Source organism: Malania oleifera, chromosome 9 (assembly GCF_029873635.1).
Source record: "Malania oleifera isolate guangnan ecotype guangnan chromosome 9, ASM2987363v1, whole genome shotgun sequence".
In the NCBI taxonomy this organism is placed as follows: domain Eukaryota; kingdom Viridiplantae; phylum Streptophyta; class Magnoliopsida; order Santalales; family Ximeniaceae; genus Malania; species Malania oleifera.
The window spans coordinates 37,956,265-37,974,650 of NC_080425.1; the positions used below are offsets into that span (position 1 = coordinate 37,956,265).

General features: G+C 38.1%; 1 protein-coding gene across 2 annotated transcripts in view; it reads right to left on the reverse strand.

The window, feature by feature from the left end:
• Window positions 1-534: 534 nt before the first annotated feature.
• Window positions 535-18,386, reverse strand: part of LOC131164456 (uncharacterized) — a 30,050-nt gene continuing 12,198 nt past the window's right edge. Inside the window, exons 3-5 of one of the 2 annotated variants that reach the window (XM_058121650.1) lie at window positions 17,976-18,347; window positions 16,122-16,764; window positions 535-1,142 (exon numbers count right to left, since the gene is read on the reverse strand). In XM_058121650.1, the coding sequence (XP_057977633.1) occupies window positions 1,066-1,142; window positions 16,122-16,764; window positions 17,976-18,347 (1,092 nt within the window). In that variant the 3' untranslated portion in view covers window positions 535-1,065. The remainder of the gene's footprint in view (window positions 1,143-16,121; window positions 16,765-17,975; window positions 18,348-18,386) is intronic. The other variant, XM_058121651.1, reaches the window with a different exon arrangement.

Sequence of the window (18,386 nt, forward strand, 5' to 3'; positions counted from 1 at the left end):
AAATGAATGGAAAACGATTTAAAATTCAAAATTGCACTAGATCGGTTGACCGCCCTAAAGAGACTGGTCAACCATATGCGATTGGCATAGAAATTCTTCATTAATTTGCAAAAACAAACAAAAAAAAAAAAATCATAGAAGAATGGAACTAGTATGTTGCCTTGTGAGATATTTCTCTCTTTTTTATTTTTTATCTCGAATTAACTTCTTAATATCTGTGTGGTTAAAAATTGACTATCGATATATTTGAACTACACTAATTATGTCATTATGTACTTGCATGTTAATTGGTTTAGATAATTAAGTCAAACTAAACCAATTACATACGTAAATAATTACATAATTGCATACATGTTCAAATAAATGCTTTTGTAATTAGGTATATATATATATTACTCAATTAATTAAGTAGAGCAAAGTTGAATGTTATTGAAACTTACTCCATAGTCCATTCTAATTAGCTGCAGGGGAATACCTACCGAACCAAATAATAATAATTAATTACCTCAATAACCATGCCTTCTCCCACTCAACTAGCCAAAAAGCGCTGGAAGAAGAATTATAGGTAATAAATGTATTACACTAATTGAAAATAAACCATGGTTATTTTCAAATTACATTTTCCTGAGAAACCATGGTTAGGGAGACCACTCCACATGGAACAAAACATGCTGTGCAAGAAGAATAAGAAACCAGAACATTTCTTTACACTTGGATCACTATAAAACAATAATATGTCAGAAGTCCGCAAGGCAGTGTACAATTTTTTAACTACATTTTGTAAAGGAGCAATTCCCTTCGGGAAGAACAACCCTCATTTCTTGCAACACTATAAACACAATTCGAAGATGATCTGAATGCCACCTTTATGGCTTTAGCCTACTATTCGCCTTCCACTAGTGCATATTTGTGGCTGCCCAAAGAAAAATAGGAAATCCAAATGACATTTTCACAGTTGTTCCTCTAGCCAGAACAAAACTGAATACCGAACATCAGTAAGCAGCAGTATTTTGCTTCAGGCAAATCTGTTTCAGTGTGTTTGATGAGGGCAAAAAACTATCAAAATCACCAACAAAGGATTGGGAATATTACAAAAAGTGCAGGCAAAACTAATAGCCTGGTCTTCTTGTAGGAAGAACCTGCTGGAAAAGAAGCAAAAACCGCACAGGATGTAAATATGGAGGCCCAATATCACAATAAAGGGAAAAAAAGAAAAAAAGAAAAAAAGAAAAAATAAATAAAGTCGTAATACCACTTTTGACTCATAATATTTCTCCATAAATAACCATCATTAATTTATGCAAACAAATTAACAGGATACATACAATATTGGAGTTTGCATCCTACATAGACAAATTTTCTCTTTTTTCCTTCACCTCTTTTTTTTTTTCATTCCATCCAAATTTGTTTAGACAAAGCTCACTTCATGATACATGATCTAGATTACTTTGTATTAAACAATGTGTTCAAATCCTAATGAGGCGACGTGTAAGCCTCAAGGCACTAGGAGCAAGACTTTTGGAAATTTCATTTTTTATATTAAAAAATACATAAATAAATTACATATATATTGAAAAATATGAATTTCTTATAAAAAAATTCGAATACAATTAGTGAACTACTTGTTTGTCATTCTATGCAAACAAACTAAAATGCATTCAAGAAAATCATGCTTAAAGATAATCATTATACTAAAAAATAAAACTTTAAATGGACCAAAATGCAACTCTCAAATATTTTGTAAGGGTCTAGCTACAGGAGTTTAGGGCACCACTAATACTAGAGCACATGCACAACTATCCATATATTCACCTTCTATATATAAAAATGACCAAAATTCTGGATATAAAACATTATAAAACTTTTCATTGCAATAATATGCATACAATCATCAAGGTATCCTTCTCTCTTTGGGCTTGAGAAGCTACCTTGGAAAGGACTTTTCATCATTGATGTAGGATCCAACAATCGCAACAGAGGTGGCTAGGCAGGCTTTGGTGGTTAGGCATGCCAAGATGGGGTGAAATGGGCTGAATTTAAAAATAATTTTGGCTTTGAGCCAGCCCTTGGGTAAAACTTAAGTTACCAGGTTAGCCAGCAGAGTTTACCAAAAGAACAGGCCAGTTGCTCAAAAGATCTGGCTCATGACCAACATGTGCAAAGGCCCATGTTGCTAGCCAGAAGCTTTTAGAGGCCATGTTAATGGTCAGAAAATCTTGGAGTTGATGGTCAGAATATCTTGGAGGTCACTGTTGATGGTCATAAGCCTTCATGCAAGGCCCAGTGTGTTTCACATGACTGCATGAGGATATGAGTTATGGAGAAGGTTCATTAAACAGAAAGCATAGTATAACTGTAAAGGCGGAGAAGCAAACTATGCATTAAAGCTTGATATAGATTGTTGGCCCACTACCTAACAGCTTAAGCTTTGAGGTCAAATGATGAGCAAACATAGCATCAATCCTATGGTTGCCAGGAGGTCCTAGGTGCTGGGTTCTAGGCTTGTTGCCCACATTTATTGTTTGATGGTTAAAAAGTTATATTATTTCCTGTAATGGGTGTTATTTCGCGATCATTTAACTCTCCACATACAACTGCCCTGGGTTCTAGGGTTGTTAGCCGCATTTATTGTGTTGTGATTAAAAGATATCTTATTTCCTGTAATGGGTGTTATTTATCATTTGCTTCTCTCTCTACGTACAACCACCCTTTATTCTAGTCTTGTAGTCCATGTTTATTTTGTGGTGGTTAAAATTTGTCCTATTTTCTGTAATGGGTGTTATTTATTGTTTGTTTCTCCCTCCATGTACAAGCAGGCTGCATGTGCTGGCGAGTGTTAAAGCTTAATATTCAATGTTGGTCACAATCTAACAGCATAAGCTTTTAGGTAAAGTGGTCATCTAACACTAGGCTGTTAAGTGGGTCAGGTAAGTTTAACTACAATGCCCTGTTAATTACAACAGAAAAGGTTTAAAGAGAGGTTTTCTTATTTAGATTTTCATAATCTCTTTATATTCTTTCTTAATTAATTTTTTTCTTTTATACAAATAAACAATAAAAAACTAAACTCTGGCAGAGATTGAGACATCCTGTGGAAGTTCTCTGGCAGATCTGGATTTGGGATGAGCTTGAACACAGCACATTCGTGTGAAATTTTTCAAAATTCTTGAACCATAAAGTGCAGAAGCAAGCAACATTTTGGGGGAAAAGTAGTTTTTGATTCGTCAGGTTGAGCACGAGCTTCTGGATGGTGTTTGACAGCTCCATTTCAGTGCAAGCAGACAGATACAAATAAAGAGCTCTAATTTCTCATTTTGTCCACTCGTGTTTTCTTTGAGATCTTTTCAGGGGGGTTTTGTCGATCAATTTCAATTTGAATATTTTAGAGTTTACATCTGATTCATCAAGGAGAGGGTTGTTACCTCTCTCCCCCCTTCAACCAGTTCAGCAAGCATGACCATTCGCTCTCAACCGAACCGGAAAGCATTTGGAGCAGCAACTCCTCAACTCCATCATAGAATCTTGAATTGGATTGAGGAATTCTTACAATCCCTCATTGGTTTCCATATTCTTTGATTGTTTTTGGTGTAGAACTTTTTTCCATCAGAGGTTAAATTTCCAGTGTCAAAGGATAACTTACTGCTGTATTTGACAGCCGTATGTCCTGTTATATCGGGGCATCCAACTTTGCCTGAAATTGACCCCCAAGGGTTTCATACGTTATGCCCAACAGCTGTTCTGCTCAAGATTCAGGTTTTCATTTGGATTCTTGTGAAGGATTTCTAGGGTTTTCAATTGAAGCATTTCTTTATTCGTCACGATCAGATTTGTCTAGCTTCTTTTTTGGACATCAGTGAGTTCTGCTCCCTCTCTCGATCTGTTTTGCATTTTTCTCAATTTGTTCTTAATTGCTGGTTGGTAGAGTAGGTTTTGTGTGTTTGTAGGCTTAACATATGCATTTGATTTCACATTTCTCAGATGTCAAGGCAAAAACCATTTGCAATTCTTGGATTATACAGAAATCTTTCAAAACTGCTATTGCATGAGTTTTTATTTTAGTCTAGCTTTGATTCACACGCCGAATTGGCATGCTTTAGATTTCAAGTTCATTGAGATGTATGTGTGGTTTCTAGATATGGATTTAGGACGTGCTTTAGTTAATTGTGTGAACTGGATGCAGGGTAGGATATTAGTAGACTAATTAACTTAGATTAGTTTGAATTAGTTTAGATTGCTTACAGTGGTTAGTGTTTGAGAAAAGTTTGCATCTCTAAAAAAAAATCACTGTCATAAAATGAAAATTTTTAAAAATAAATAAAACTCAACAGTTTGAAACACATTAACTTTGTACACAGAGTCGGCCCCAAGCACAAATAAAGGAGCAGGGTCACACTAGCTTACAGTCAGTGTAAAACTTTTCAAATCTTTTCAACATAAATCCTTACCAAATATTCATTGGGGAGTCCACTACAAGCAATGCGTTGCACTTATAGCATCAGTGTGCAGCAAAAAATGGACAAGGGTGGACTAGACTAGGTCAGTCTAGATAACAGAGGGCTAAGAAGTTAGAATAGGAAAACAGTATTAGATTAGCTACTTGGAATATAGAGGCACTTACAGAAAAAAAGCGTGGAGATAATAAAATAATGATTAGATGGAAAATTAACTTAATCTGCCTTCAAGAGACAAAATGTGTGGGGGAGAAGGCTAGAGAATTTGAAAAATCAGGATTTAAGCTATGGTACACTAGAAACGAGAAACATAAATATGGAGTGGGATTCATAGTAGACATGAACATAAAAGATTAAGTAATAAATGTTAAAAATAGGGGATAGGATATAAAAATCAAGATAGCTCTAGGCCTAGAAATAGTAAATGTCACTAGTGTGTATGCTCCCCAACTAGGCTTAGTGGAAAACCTTAAAAGACAATTTTGGGAAGTTATGAAGTATTATTATACAAGGAATACCGACCTTTGAAAAGACATTCAAAGGAACTTATTTGAATGGACACATTGGAAAGAACAATATATATATATTATAGCAAAAAAAGAAGTTCACTAATAGATTGAGAATGTATAACTAAGAGAACAAGACATCTCCTTAGCAAAGTTTAGAAAATACCCAAATAAAAAAACATAGAAAAAAAAAATGGAAAAATCTAAAAAGAGCAAATAAAACCTGCACAAACTAACAATCCAACACTTAACGCCAATCGCACTAAATATCAAAAAAGCTCACCCCCTAAAAATTCCCCTACCCACACACCAAAGAGAAGCCAAATAATATATCTTTTCCCAAACCAGCAGATGCTAGTACCCTTTTTTGTTTGTCTTAGTGGGTGATGCCTTAAGTAGGATGGTTGATAGAGCTGTCGTTAGAGATTTAGAGAAAGGCTTGCAAGTGGGGAGGAAGGGAGTAATGGTTTCAAATCTTCAGTTTGCTGACGATACTATCTTTTTCGTAGAGGACATAGGTCATTTTTTCAAATATTTTGGGGATTCTACACATTTTTGAAAGGGTTTTCAGGCTTAAGATCGATTTGGGGAAGAACAGTATCGCCACCATTAATATGCCAGAGGATCAAGGTAGGAAGTTAGACTCAGAGATAGGTTGTATTGATTTGGATAGGCCGTTATCTTATTTAGGAGTGCCTCAGGGGGGTAATCCTAGATTTGCTAGTTTTTGGTACCCTGTTATCGAGAGAGTGGCTAAGCATTTAGATGGTTGGAAGGGTGAGCTTTTCTCTTTAGGAGGTAGGATTACTTTCGTTCAAGCTTGTGTTTCTAGTATCCTGATATATTTTTTGTTTATTTTCAAAATACCTGTGGGTGTGGCTAGAAAAATCGACAGAATCATGACAGATTTCCTTTGGTCAGGGATGGGGGATGTTAGGGATCATTTGATGAGTTAGGGGGTGGTCTGTAGGCTTAACAGGAGGGTGGGTTGGGTCTTGGTAATTTGGAGTCTAAAAACACGACTCTCTTGGCCAAGTAGCATTGGCGGTTTCCTTTAGAGATTTCTTCCTTGTGGCATGAAGTTATAAAAAGTAAATTTGGACTCAATGGGAACGGGTAGGATACCAATTCGGGCCTTAGATGTTCTTTGGAGAGTCCGTCGAAAGCCATCTCTCAGACTTATTCCCTCTTTATTCCCTATACTATTGGGTTAGGGTTATAATATTCGTGTTCCGAAAGATCCATGGTTGGGGAATATTGTTTTGTCCAAATTCTTTTCATCGCCTATTTCGATTAAGCTCAAAACAAAACGGATCTATTTCTTCTTTCATTGTGGAACTGGGTGGTCTTTTAATTTCTTGGGATTTTCATTTTAGGAGACCATTGAATGACAAGGACATGGAGGAGTTATCCTCCTTGTTACTCTTGCTGATTGTGCTTAATAGGATTAAGACCAATAACTTACTACGAATTAGAAGATTTTTAAAGGCTCTATCTCCAAGCATATGTCTGTTTTGTTTTAATTGCGTTGAAACTGATTTGCATCTTTTTTACGTTGAGATTTTTCCTAAAGGATTTGGAATAAGTTAGCTTCTATCTAGCTGATTGTGCTTAATAGGATTAACACCAATAACTAGCTACGGATTAGAATGCTTTTAAAGGCTCTATCTCCAAGCATGTGTGTGTTTTGTTTTAATTGCGTTGAAACTGATTTGCATCTTTTTTTACATTAAGATTTTCCCTAGAGGATTTGGGATAAGTTAGCTTTTATCTAGCTGATTGAGCTTAATAGGATTAACAATTAACACCAATAACTTGCTATGGATTAGAAGACTTTTAAAGGCTTTATCTCCCAGCATATATGTGTTTTGTTTTAATTGCTTTGAAACTGATTTGCATTTTTTTTACATTGAGATTTTTCCTAGAGGATTTGGAATAAGTTATTTAATTATTTTTAGGAATACTGGGTTTGCCCAAAGACACTGGAGGAGTTTTTGGCAATTCAGTTTGTTGGTTTTGGCAGGAAAAAGGAGGGTAAGGAGTCATGGAATTGTGCCTTATTTTCTGTCCATTGGAGTTTGTGGATGGAACGAAACACGTGCATTGCTGAGTTTGGGAGAAGTTTCAACATTTGGCTTCTCTTTGTTGTGTGGGTAATGGGAGCTTCAGGGGGATGCGTTTTTCGGATGTTCAGCATAATTGGCTTTCCTTGTTGAATTGACAGAGCCTACTGATTTTTTTGGGTTGTTTCTAATGTTCCTTCTGTTTTGTCTTTATTTTCCTGGAGTTACCCAGAATTTTGAAAGGAGATGCTTTACTCTCCCCATCTTGTGCATTCCTATTCCATCAATGAAATTCTTTTATTATCAAAAAAGAGGAAAAAAACACTCTCATCAGGCATATTGATAGCCACAATACTGCTCTTCCCCATATTAATCTCAAGCTGAGAAACTTTCTCGAAAATGTGGAGGAGACCCAAAATATTCAAAAAGGAGAGTATATCATTCTCTAAAATATCATCAGCAAGCTGAAGGTGCGAGACCCTGACCCCTACTCTCCCCGCCTCCAATCCTTTCACTAGTCCTCCATCCACAGCCCTATCCACCATCCTACTCAAAATAGCAGCCACTAAAACAAACAAAAACAAGGAAAGAAGATCACCTCAGCTAATCCCTCTCGTAGCCTTAAACCAAGATTTAGATCATTCACTAAAACCGAGAAGCTCACATTATGCAAACAGCCCCCAATCCAGCAGCTCCATCTCTCACCAAACATTGGGAGGTTTATGCAAACATTAGAAAGAACAATAAAGGTTATGAAAGGATACATGAAGGCCATGGACAAGGAGATAAAAATGTGGTTGGTGACACAATTTTAAATTATTCCATGTCCTACAATTTGGTGATATTGAATATCTACTTTATAAAATGACAAGAATACTTAATAACTTTCACGAGTGGGCAAAATAAAAGCCAAAAAAATTTCTTCTTAACTAGGAAAGGGGGATCGTTTATCATGTAATAATAGTAAAGTTATTCCAGGTGAAATTTTGACTATACAACCCTTCCAAAGGTTTGGTCAAGTGTAAAAAAGGTTGTACCTCTATTAATTCATAAACAAAATTCTCTCCCCCCTCACAGAAAATGTCCTAAACCATCTAAATCTCAATATATATGTATCAAGGCATTTAGTTATATATGTCAGGGAGTTAGTTGGCATCTAAATCTAATCAGGATTTTCCTCCCATGTTCTCCTCTCTCTCTAAAGTACAAGCAACACTTCTTCCTTCTTCTATGTTAAGGCTTGATATGCATTATTGGCCCACAAGCTAAAAGCTTAAGCTTTTAGGTACAGTGGAACGATAAATAGAAATAAAACAGAATATATGAAAAGTAATTTCGGTCATGGTAAAAGGAATATTGGAGAAAAGATTAAATGTGATGGTCAAGAAATTGATAACACTACTAGGATTTAGATACCTTGGATCTATTATGCAAGTTAAAAGAGAAATTTAAGGTGTTATACATAGAGTTAAAGCAAAGGTGGGCAAAATGAAGATGTGTTTCATACGTGTAATGTGTTAGTAGAATACATTTAAAATTAAAACGAAAATTTTATGGGATGGCCATAAGACCAACTATGCTATATGGAACAAGATGTTGAACAACTAAGAAACAATATATCCAAAAAGTATAAATTGTCGAAATAAGAATGCTAAGATGGATGAGTTGTATAGTGTTAAATGAAAAATTAAGGGATGAACATATTCGCAGTTAGGCATAGTGTTAGGGAGTGACAATGTAATGGGGAAAAGGGGGAGAGAGAGATATTGTTCTAATTGTATTCTCTAGGGATTTAGAATGAATCTATGATTATTTGTGTTAACGTTTGTATGGCTATTCCCTTGGATCTGAATAATACAAGTAGTCCTTTTCATTATGGTGTTTTGTTGCCTTGGATTGGGATATACCTGATTGTTGTAGCCTTATTCTGTGTATGTGAATATCTTGCTCGTGTGATATCATATTGTCCCTTGTTTCTCTTGAGTATTGAGACTCACCTGGTGCTCGTGCCTGCAGGCTTGAACGTGTGATTGTTGGTCAACTCGTCGGAAGAGAGCTCTCAACGAGTGCCGCACGGCCCTTACTTGAGTCCTATTTTGGGAGTCTGTAACAGTTGGTATTAGACCACAATGTGTGCGAGCACCATGAGTGGTAACATGAGAAACAAGTCTAGAAAAGTATAGCGCATTGAGGCGCTTGAGACAAAACTTGTAACCTTGGAGACAACGTGCTGTGAACTCTAAGGGTTGGTGGCAAAATTGATAAAGGAGAAAGGCATGCCAACAGAGCTTGAGGCCGCCAAAGAAAACCTTAGAGGAATTCTCTATGGGATATCAAAATTTGAGGAGAGAATCGAGGAACTTGAAAAATTCATTCCACGTGTAAAATCACTGGAGAAAAGGCCAATGGAGCTTGAGGCCCTCCAAAGGAGTATCGAGCAATTGGAAGCCTTTGAGAGTAGGTTGGAACATATTGAAGGCATATTGCCATCTCTAACATCCCAACGGGAAGAGCCAATAGAGCTTGAGGCCTCCTTACAGGAGCTAACGGATAATTTCGATTTCCTTGTAGAAAATGTTAAGGAGTCCATCAGTGCTTTGAAGGAAGATTTGAAGGAGATGGGCAATGTCCAAAGTGCTGTGGACTAGGTTTAGAGGGATTTACAAGAGATAGGTTTAGAGGGATTTACAAGAGATGATGGTGAAAGTGAATGCAGTGGCACAGATAGCCTGAAGGCCGATTGCGGAACCAAGTGAGGGTATTCGATTAAAGGTACCGAAACCTCAAAATTTTGGGGGTACTCGAGATGCAAAGGAACTAGATAATTTCTTCTTTGATATGGAGCACTACTTCATGTGCTCACGAGTTGATCTGGAGGTGGACCGAGTAAATATGGCAACCATATAACTTGTTGGGGATGCTAAATTGTGGTGGAGAACTAAAGGAATGATATTCAGCACAATAGGTGTGCTATTAATACCTGGGACGGTTTAAAACAGGCGTTGAAGACCCAATTCTATCTAGAAAATGTAGAGTGCATAGCACGGTGCAAATTAGTTGAATTGCAACAGACCGGCTCAATAAGGAGTTATGTACGGGAATATCAGGCCTTGATGTTGGACATCATAGACATGACTGAATCAGATAAGCTATTTCATTTTCTCCGGGGTTTGAAGACATGGCCGAAGAATGAAATGCCCCGGCAAGGAGCTAGTGACCTCTCTTCCACCCTTGCGCTGCGGAACGGTTGGATGACTTTTCAGACAGTTCTGGAAAGCGAAATTTCCCAACGTCAGCCAATAATGATTCCAGGCCCAATAAAGTGTATAAGCCCACAAATGGGGGAAGGGACAGGGAAATGAATAGTTCTTGGAAAGATAGAAGAGCGTCCATGACTAAGGAGTGGAGGGGTGGACGAATAGGTGGTGGGGAGCGTCAGTTTCCGGTCTCGTGTTTCCTTTGCATGGGACCGCATTGAGTGGCGGAGTGCCCTGAACGAAAGGCTTTGAATACTCTAAAGGCCCTTCGAGGGGAAACCGAAACCCCGACAGCAACCCCAGAAGAAAAGCAGAATATGGTGGGAGCATTGAGATTTTTGGGGAATTAGAGCGTCAAGTAGTTACCAACAAATCTTAAGAAAAGGGCTTAATGTACGTTGATCTACTTTTGAATGGAAAGAAAATCAAGGTCATGATTGATACAGGGGCCACCCATAATTTCATTGCTGATACAGAAGCTCGGCGATTAGAATTACAAGTAGACAAGGATGTGAGAAAGTTGAAAGCAGTGAATTCTGAAGCGTTAACCACGGTGGGAGTGGCACCTAAAGTAGCCTGCCAAATGGGTTCGTGGTATGGAATAATTGATTTCAACATGGCACCCCTCGATGACTTTGATGTGATATTGGGGATAGATTTTCTTAAAGTGACACGCTCAATGCCGATCCCAGCTATGAATTGCCTTGTGATAATGGGAGATACACCTTGTGCAGTTCCCGCAGCCTACAACACTTTCGATGAGAGGAAGTTGCTTTCAGCCCTCCATTTCAAGAAGAGAGTAAAAAGAGGAGAACTTTCTTTCGTGGTTCTACTAGTAGTTTCAGAAAATAAAGAAATAGGCGAATATCCGGTTGAAATTAAGGAAGTGTTAGAAGAATTCAAGGAGGTAATCCCAAAACAACTACCCAGCGTTTTACCACCTCGACGACAGATTGACCACGAAATTGAGCTTTTGCCGGGGATAAAACCGTCAGCACGTGCCCCTTATCGAATGGCGCCGCCTGAGTTAACTGAACTTAGAAGGCAACTAAATGATCTAATAGCAGCAGGATTCATCCGCCCATCAAAAGCACCTTTTGAGGCCCCGGTATTATTCCAGAAGAAACAAGATGGAAGTTTGCGTTTGTGTGTAGATTATCGAGCTCTTAATAAGGTGATGGTTCGCAACAAGTATCTCATTCCGTTGATTGCCGATATTTCTTACCAATTAAGTACAGCTAAATATTTCACTAAACTGGACTTGAGATCGGGATATCACCAAGTGCGCATTGTAGAGAGAGATGAACCTTAAGACCACTTGTGTCACCCGGTATGGAGCCTTTGGATTCCTTGTCATGCCTTTTGGGTTAACAAATGCACTTGCTACCTTTTGTACTTTAATGAATCAGGCTTTCAGGACTACCTTGATCAATTCGAAGTTGTTTACCTTGATGACATAGTGGTTTTCAGCACATCCTTAGCAGAACATAAAGATCACCTTTGGCAAGTCTTTCAAAAACTCCGAGAAAATCAGTTATATGTAAAAAGGGAGAAGTGTGCTTTCGCTCAAAAGCGTATTAAATTCTTGGGGCATATCATTGAAGAGGGCCAGATACGGATGGATTCAACAAAGGTACAAGCCAACAAAGAATGGCGAGCACCTACATACGTTAGAACTGCAATCCTTCTTGGGGCTAGCCAACTACTATCGAAAGTTTATAGAGGGGTACTCTAGAAGAGTTGTGTCATTAACAAATTTACTGAGGAAAGGGGTACCATGGGGGTGGTCAGAAGAGTGTCAATCAGTATTTGTTGAATTAAAGAAAAAGATTGTAGGAGATCCTGTGCTAATCCTTCCTGATGTGACAAAGTCATTTGAAGTACAAGCAGACGCCTTAGACTTTGCATTAGGGGGAGTTCTTTTGCAGGAAGGGCATCCAGTTGCTTTTGAAAGTAGAAAATTAACGGGTGCCAGATGAAACTATACAGCGCAAGAAAAGGAGCTTCTTGCTATGGTACACTGTCTTCAGGTGTGGAGGCACTATCTCTTGGGGTCTAAATATGTGGTAAAAACCGATAATGTGGCAGTTACTCACTTCTTGTCACAACCAAGACTAACCTCAAAACAAGCCCATTGGCAAGAGAAGCTAACTGAATTTAATTTTGATTTTGAATACAAAACAAGGAAGACGAATGAAGTGGCTGATGCTTTAAGCAAAAAAACCGAATTGGCAGCATTGAAACTCATAAATCATTTTATCAACTAGTAGAGTGGCGTTACCTTTGAAAGATCTTATCAGGGAACATTTAAGTACAGACCAGCAGGTGCAGACATTGAGCAAACTGATAGAAGAAGGGAAGACACGACAATTCTGGGTAGAAGATGGGCTAATAATGACTAAAGGCAGGAGAGTCTACGTGCCTAAAGCTGAGAACTTGAGGAAAACCTTACTAAAAGAGTGTCATGATACATTGTGAGTTGGACATCCTAGATGGCGAAGAACCCATGCATTGATTACACAGGGATACTATTAGCCAAATATGCAAGACGAAGTGATGAGTTATACCAAAACTTACTTGATCTGTCAACAAGGCAAGGTAGAAAGAAAGAAGACCTCAGGTTTGTTGGAGCCATTGCTAGTACCTGCAAGGCGATGGGAGAGTGTCTCTTTGGACTTCATTTCCTCATTGCCAAAAGTAGAGGAGCATGACACGATTTTGGTGGTGATTGATCAGTTTTCAAAGTATGCAACTTTCGTACTAGTTTCGAAGTCATGTTCAGAAGAGAAGACAACTCAGCTATTCTTCAAGCATGTGGTGAAATATTGGGGTGTTCCAGAAAGCCTAATCAGTGATAGGGATATCAGATTCACTGGGGGATTTTGGGATGAACTCTTTCGCTTGATGGATTCAAACCTTAATCTGTCCACCAGCTACCACCCGTAGACAGATGGTCAAACCGAACGTTTTAATGGGATGCTGGAAGAATACTTGCGGCATTTTGTAAACTCAAATCAGAAAATTGGGCTGCTTTACTGGACACGGCACAATTTTGTTTTAACTCTATGAAATCTTTGACAACAAATAAAAGCCCTTTTGAGATTGTGACGGGTCAACAACCGACTCTCCCGCACACTCTGGATGGTCCATACAAAGGAAATTGCCCAAAAGCATACCAATTCACAAAGAATTGGTTGCAAAACATCGAAGTCACTCGAACTCAGTTAGAAAAAGCATCGAAGCGAATGAAGAAATGGGCAGAGAAAGGGCGACGACCACAACAATTTGAAACTGGAGATCTGGTTCTTGTAAAAGTGCCGCCAGAGACATTTTGATTTCTTCGCGACAAGGATAAAAGGTTTTTACGCCGTTACGAAGGTCCAATCAAAGTGATCAAGAAGGTGGGGCATGCATTTTATCGGCTTGAACAACCAGAGTGGATGAAAAGCCACAGACGACCAGTCCATCCGATGTTTCACGTAAGCAACCTAAAGCCATTCCACACAGATGAAGCAGATCAAGATAAGGAGATCAACAATTTCCAGAAGGCAGCCTGTAAACAAAGATGTTCAGGAGATCCTTGCAAACAAAGTCGTCAATGAAGAAGGTCGTCAACAACAACAATATCTGGTTCAGTGGATGGGGCTGGGAGAAGAAAAAAACAGTTGGGAAAAGTCAGAAAACCTTCAGCAGCCATACGAAAGATTGAAGATTTCATAAATTCGACAACAACGACACTAGCTTCAACATTAGCAGAGTGAAGAGGCCTTCTACAACACATCGACGAGGACGTCGATAAAATGAGTGGGGGAGGATGTTAGGGAGTGACAATGTAATAGGGAAAAGGGAGAGAGAGATACTGCTCTAATTGTATTCTCCAGGGATTTAGAATGAATCTATGATTATTTGTGTTAACGTTTATATGGTTATTCTCTTGGATCTAAATAATACAAGTAGTCCTTTTCATTATGGTGTTTTGTTGCCTTGGATTGTGATATACATGATTGTTGTAGTCTTATTCCGTGTATGTGAATATCTTGCTCGTGTGATATCATATTGTCCCTTGTTTCTCTTGAGTATTGAGACTCACCTAGTGCTCGTGCCTGCAGGCTTGAACGTGTGATTGTTGGTTGGCTCGTCGGGGGAGAGCTCTCAACGAGTGCCGCACGACCCCTAATTTGGGGGTCCGTGACACATAGCATCTATAGAAGATAATATAAGGGAGGGGCAACTTGGATGGTTTGGGTATTTGCAACGTAGGCCAAATAGTGCACCCATGAGGAGGAATGAGCTAGTTACCGTTAGTGGCATTAGATGGGGTAAGGGTAGACCTAAAACAAGTTCAAATGAGATAGTAAGGATTTAGTAACCCTTAAATTGTGGTGGCAGTTGCCTTTAATAGACCAACCCTTGGTTTGGCATTGGTTTGTTGTTGGAAAACCTAACACGGTATCAGAGCCATGGCTGACATGAGGTCCTAGGGTCTAATCTCACTATTTGCAATTGCCATTTGTTTGCTAAAAATTATCATGTTCCCTATAATGGTGTTATTTATGATTCATTATCTCTCTCCACATGCAATCGAGTAACACATGTGGGGGGATGTCAAGGCTTGAGATGCATAGATGGTCCACAACCTCACAGCTTATGCTTTTAGGCGAAATTGTATCTAAGGCTCTTCATTATTCTTCTTCAGGTCCTTTTCCCTTTCTCTTCTTTTTTCTACATCAATTTCGTATTTCTCTACTATCCTCCATCAATTTGTATTGAGCAAACTAGATACCATCTCACAGCCTTCTAGGGCCACAAAATCATACAAAGCACTTTCAGCGATAGCAGGAAAGGGCAAAACAGTCAATGGCAGTGTTCATGGGAGGACTAGGATAGTGTTGACCACATGATTAGCAAAGCAGTACATCATGTCCTCTCTAGATCCAAATAGAGTGTGGGATCCTTGTGTGCATTCAGTGTAACATTTTAGACGCAACTTGAAACCATGATAATAGAGTTACATCCAAACATGAAGGCTCTCAAGTTACAAAACAACCTCTCCAAATATGCAGGTAAGTTTGCATATATTGTGCCTTGCCAAGCCCTTGATATGGCATGAGAGCGTTGTGCATTTGGAGTTACATTTCTTTTTTTTACAAGCATGTAATCAAATTACTAAATGCAAACCATCAGAACAGTCAAAATTTATAAACAATGGCCAAAGACATACTCGAGGAAATAAATTCATAAAGCATGATTAGAAGCATGAGTAAGAGTGCAAGTAGCAAATCTGTAAATTGCCTAGGGTCTAGTGTGCAGCTGAGAGTTTGCATACTTAAATGTTCTATGTTGTCTTTGTATATATGCATATATTTTCCAATACATGAAGTACTTGATAGTTGTTAAATATAATATACAGCAACACAAATAGCAAACTTGACTATGGGGATGTGTTTGTGGTTGAGGGGATGTGCTCCTTTCACCTCAATAAAATCTAAACATTTTTCTGAAAAACATGAAGCATAAGCATAGTTGAAGGCAACTCCAAAAATTAAAAGTTAAAATTGCAGATTAAGGAAAATTACTCTGACCCTCCCCATATCTCTAGATTTGATGGGATGTCTAACACCTTGATATGGATTAAACCACTTACAAGAAACCAAAACATAGAATCACCATTTAACAACCAGTTTGCCACTCATTCTGGCCTTCATTTACAAATCAATTGATGACTAGAATTCAAAATTTTAAATAAATGAGCCAAATAAATAAGGAACAGATCATATCGTGAACAATACTATGACATGGGAGACAAGAAAAATATAATCACATAAATTGGCTGTAATAACTTACATGACGAAATTCGATATTTCGAGCCCTTCCTACTTCCCTTTTCGTGGCCTGGACCAGAACCATATGATACCACAGGAGCAGGTGATAGATCAGGGGATAATTTTGATGTAGGAGCCATAAGAGGTGAGTAAGGACTAGGAACGGAGAATGAAATAGCAGACGGAATGGGTGATTCAGATTGAGAACCAGTTGAAGAGCTTGGACTAAGACCACCATATGGACAAGGGCAAGGTGGATGGGCAGTTACCCCAGACGGTGTAGAAGTTGAAATGGGAGGCAAAGAATAATAAGCTCCACTTTTTGGATTTGGATATGCAGTTTTGCACTTAAAGCAAGGTGAGGGAATTGGAGAGTAAGATGGAGAAAGATCTGGAGAAGGAGCCGGAGATGGAATTGGAGGAGTTGAAGGAGTTGAATTAAGTGTTAGGTTTAGGTAAGAAGATAAACTTATTTCCTTCACTTTACCAAAAACTGAGTTATCAAGGCCAAGATTCTCTGCAGAAGGGGATCCTTCTATTATTTGGGCCAACTGTTTCAATCTCTGAGGCGGAAGGCTCCCCAGATCTGATGTAACTGAAGCCTGAACTGTAACTGGTGGATTTCTTGTCGAGCCATCTTTGTTTGTCACCTGTATGTACACATTCTACACAGAAAAAAGAAGTTAAACATCAGTCATCAAATTCAATACAAAAGTGAAGGTACCAATGGGGTCTTTTGAACCTTATCATACAAGTCAAATCAGATTTTTTATAGCCTGTTACCGCAGTTTCAATCCCAAATATCTTTCTTAATCCCTGATTTCAATATACGATAGGATTAGGGTCCAGACCATCTTCAGATCCAAGTACGATTCTCTACCAGAGGCATGGATTTAAATCGTGGTAGTGGGTAGTGTAACGTAATGGTAACAGGTGTAACAGGAAGCGGGAGTAACAGATGTTACATATCAGGAAGTGGATGTAATGGTTGTGAATTTTTTTCAAGCACACGCAGCACACACGACCGCGTGCAAATTAGTATATCTGCATGTTTTGAGCTTTAACCCTTCTTAGAAAGAGTTTTAGTGTATTTTGGATCATTTAGTTCAACTAAGTTGTTTGGTAAGGACAAGAAATTCACATTTGTTTTAGACCACCATTGACAAAAAAATTATGTGTGTGTGTGCATTTATACTTTTTCATTATTCTTGTGTGATAAAATAATTAATAAAACAAGATACATTATACACTCTGTTAATCTATTAAACACATAAGACATACGAATAAGACAAATTTACAATAACTAGAAAAGAAAAGAAAGTTGAAATTGAAAAATATAGAACATAAATATCAATATTTTCTTAACAAATTAGTATTATCAAATTATTAATTAATGCATCTCTTGTGAGTATCTGAAAAAAAAAAAGTATAATCTTTTTCCTCCCCTCTCTCCCCACTGTATATTGAGAATGATTTATGAAAGGGGGGAAAAACAAAAGAGAGAAGTTAAAAAGTAAAAAATATTTTGGTCGTAACAGCCCTGCATCTGTTATGCCAACAGCCATAGCAGCTTACGTAATGGTCACGGTCTATAACAGCCATTGCAGGCCTGATTTTTCTTCTCACCGATTTCACGGAATATAACGATATCGGGAACCCAAAAAACATTACATAGCAGTCGCGACCGATATTTAAAATCATAACCAGAGGATTCAATATGTTCCACTTCCAATCCTGAATCTTACAAGCACCAAAGCCCCAAGCTTCTAAAAAGGTGTTCCAGATATAGGTATTGTATACCAGTCCAAACACACCCCATTGATCTCATGAAAAAAATTGTGCAAGAAAGTTAATAGAAAAAAAAAAAAAATTATACCTCGTAGGACTTCAAACGCAACCCAAACTTCAGCTGCTCCTTCAACGCACTGAAATTTTTCCGTATATCAGATACAGAATTATTGAGAGTAAAGTTAAAGAGGATCTGTGGTATCTGCCAAAAGGAAGCATACGGCTCAGGGATTATAGTGATTCCCCCTGGAAATTTCAAAATCTCGAATGAAGATAGTTTCCCAAAAACAGATGTTGTCAAAGTCAGATTGAACTGCTGAAGGAATACATCTACTAAAGATGATCTCAGAACACTTAATGGCACTGGATTTATTGACGCATTCATTGGATCAGAAAGAACACCAAACACCACATCAGTATAGTTAGGGTCACTTCCTTGGTGCATGGATAGAACAACAACCTGCAGATACTATTTTTGTTTGTTAATTTTTGCTTTAAC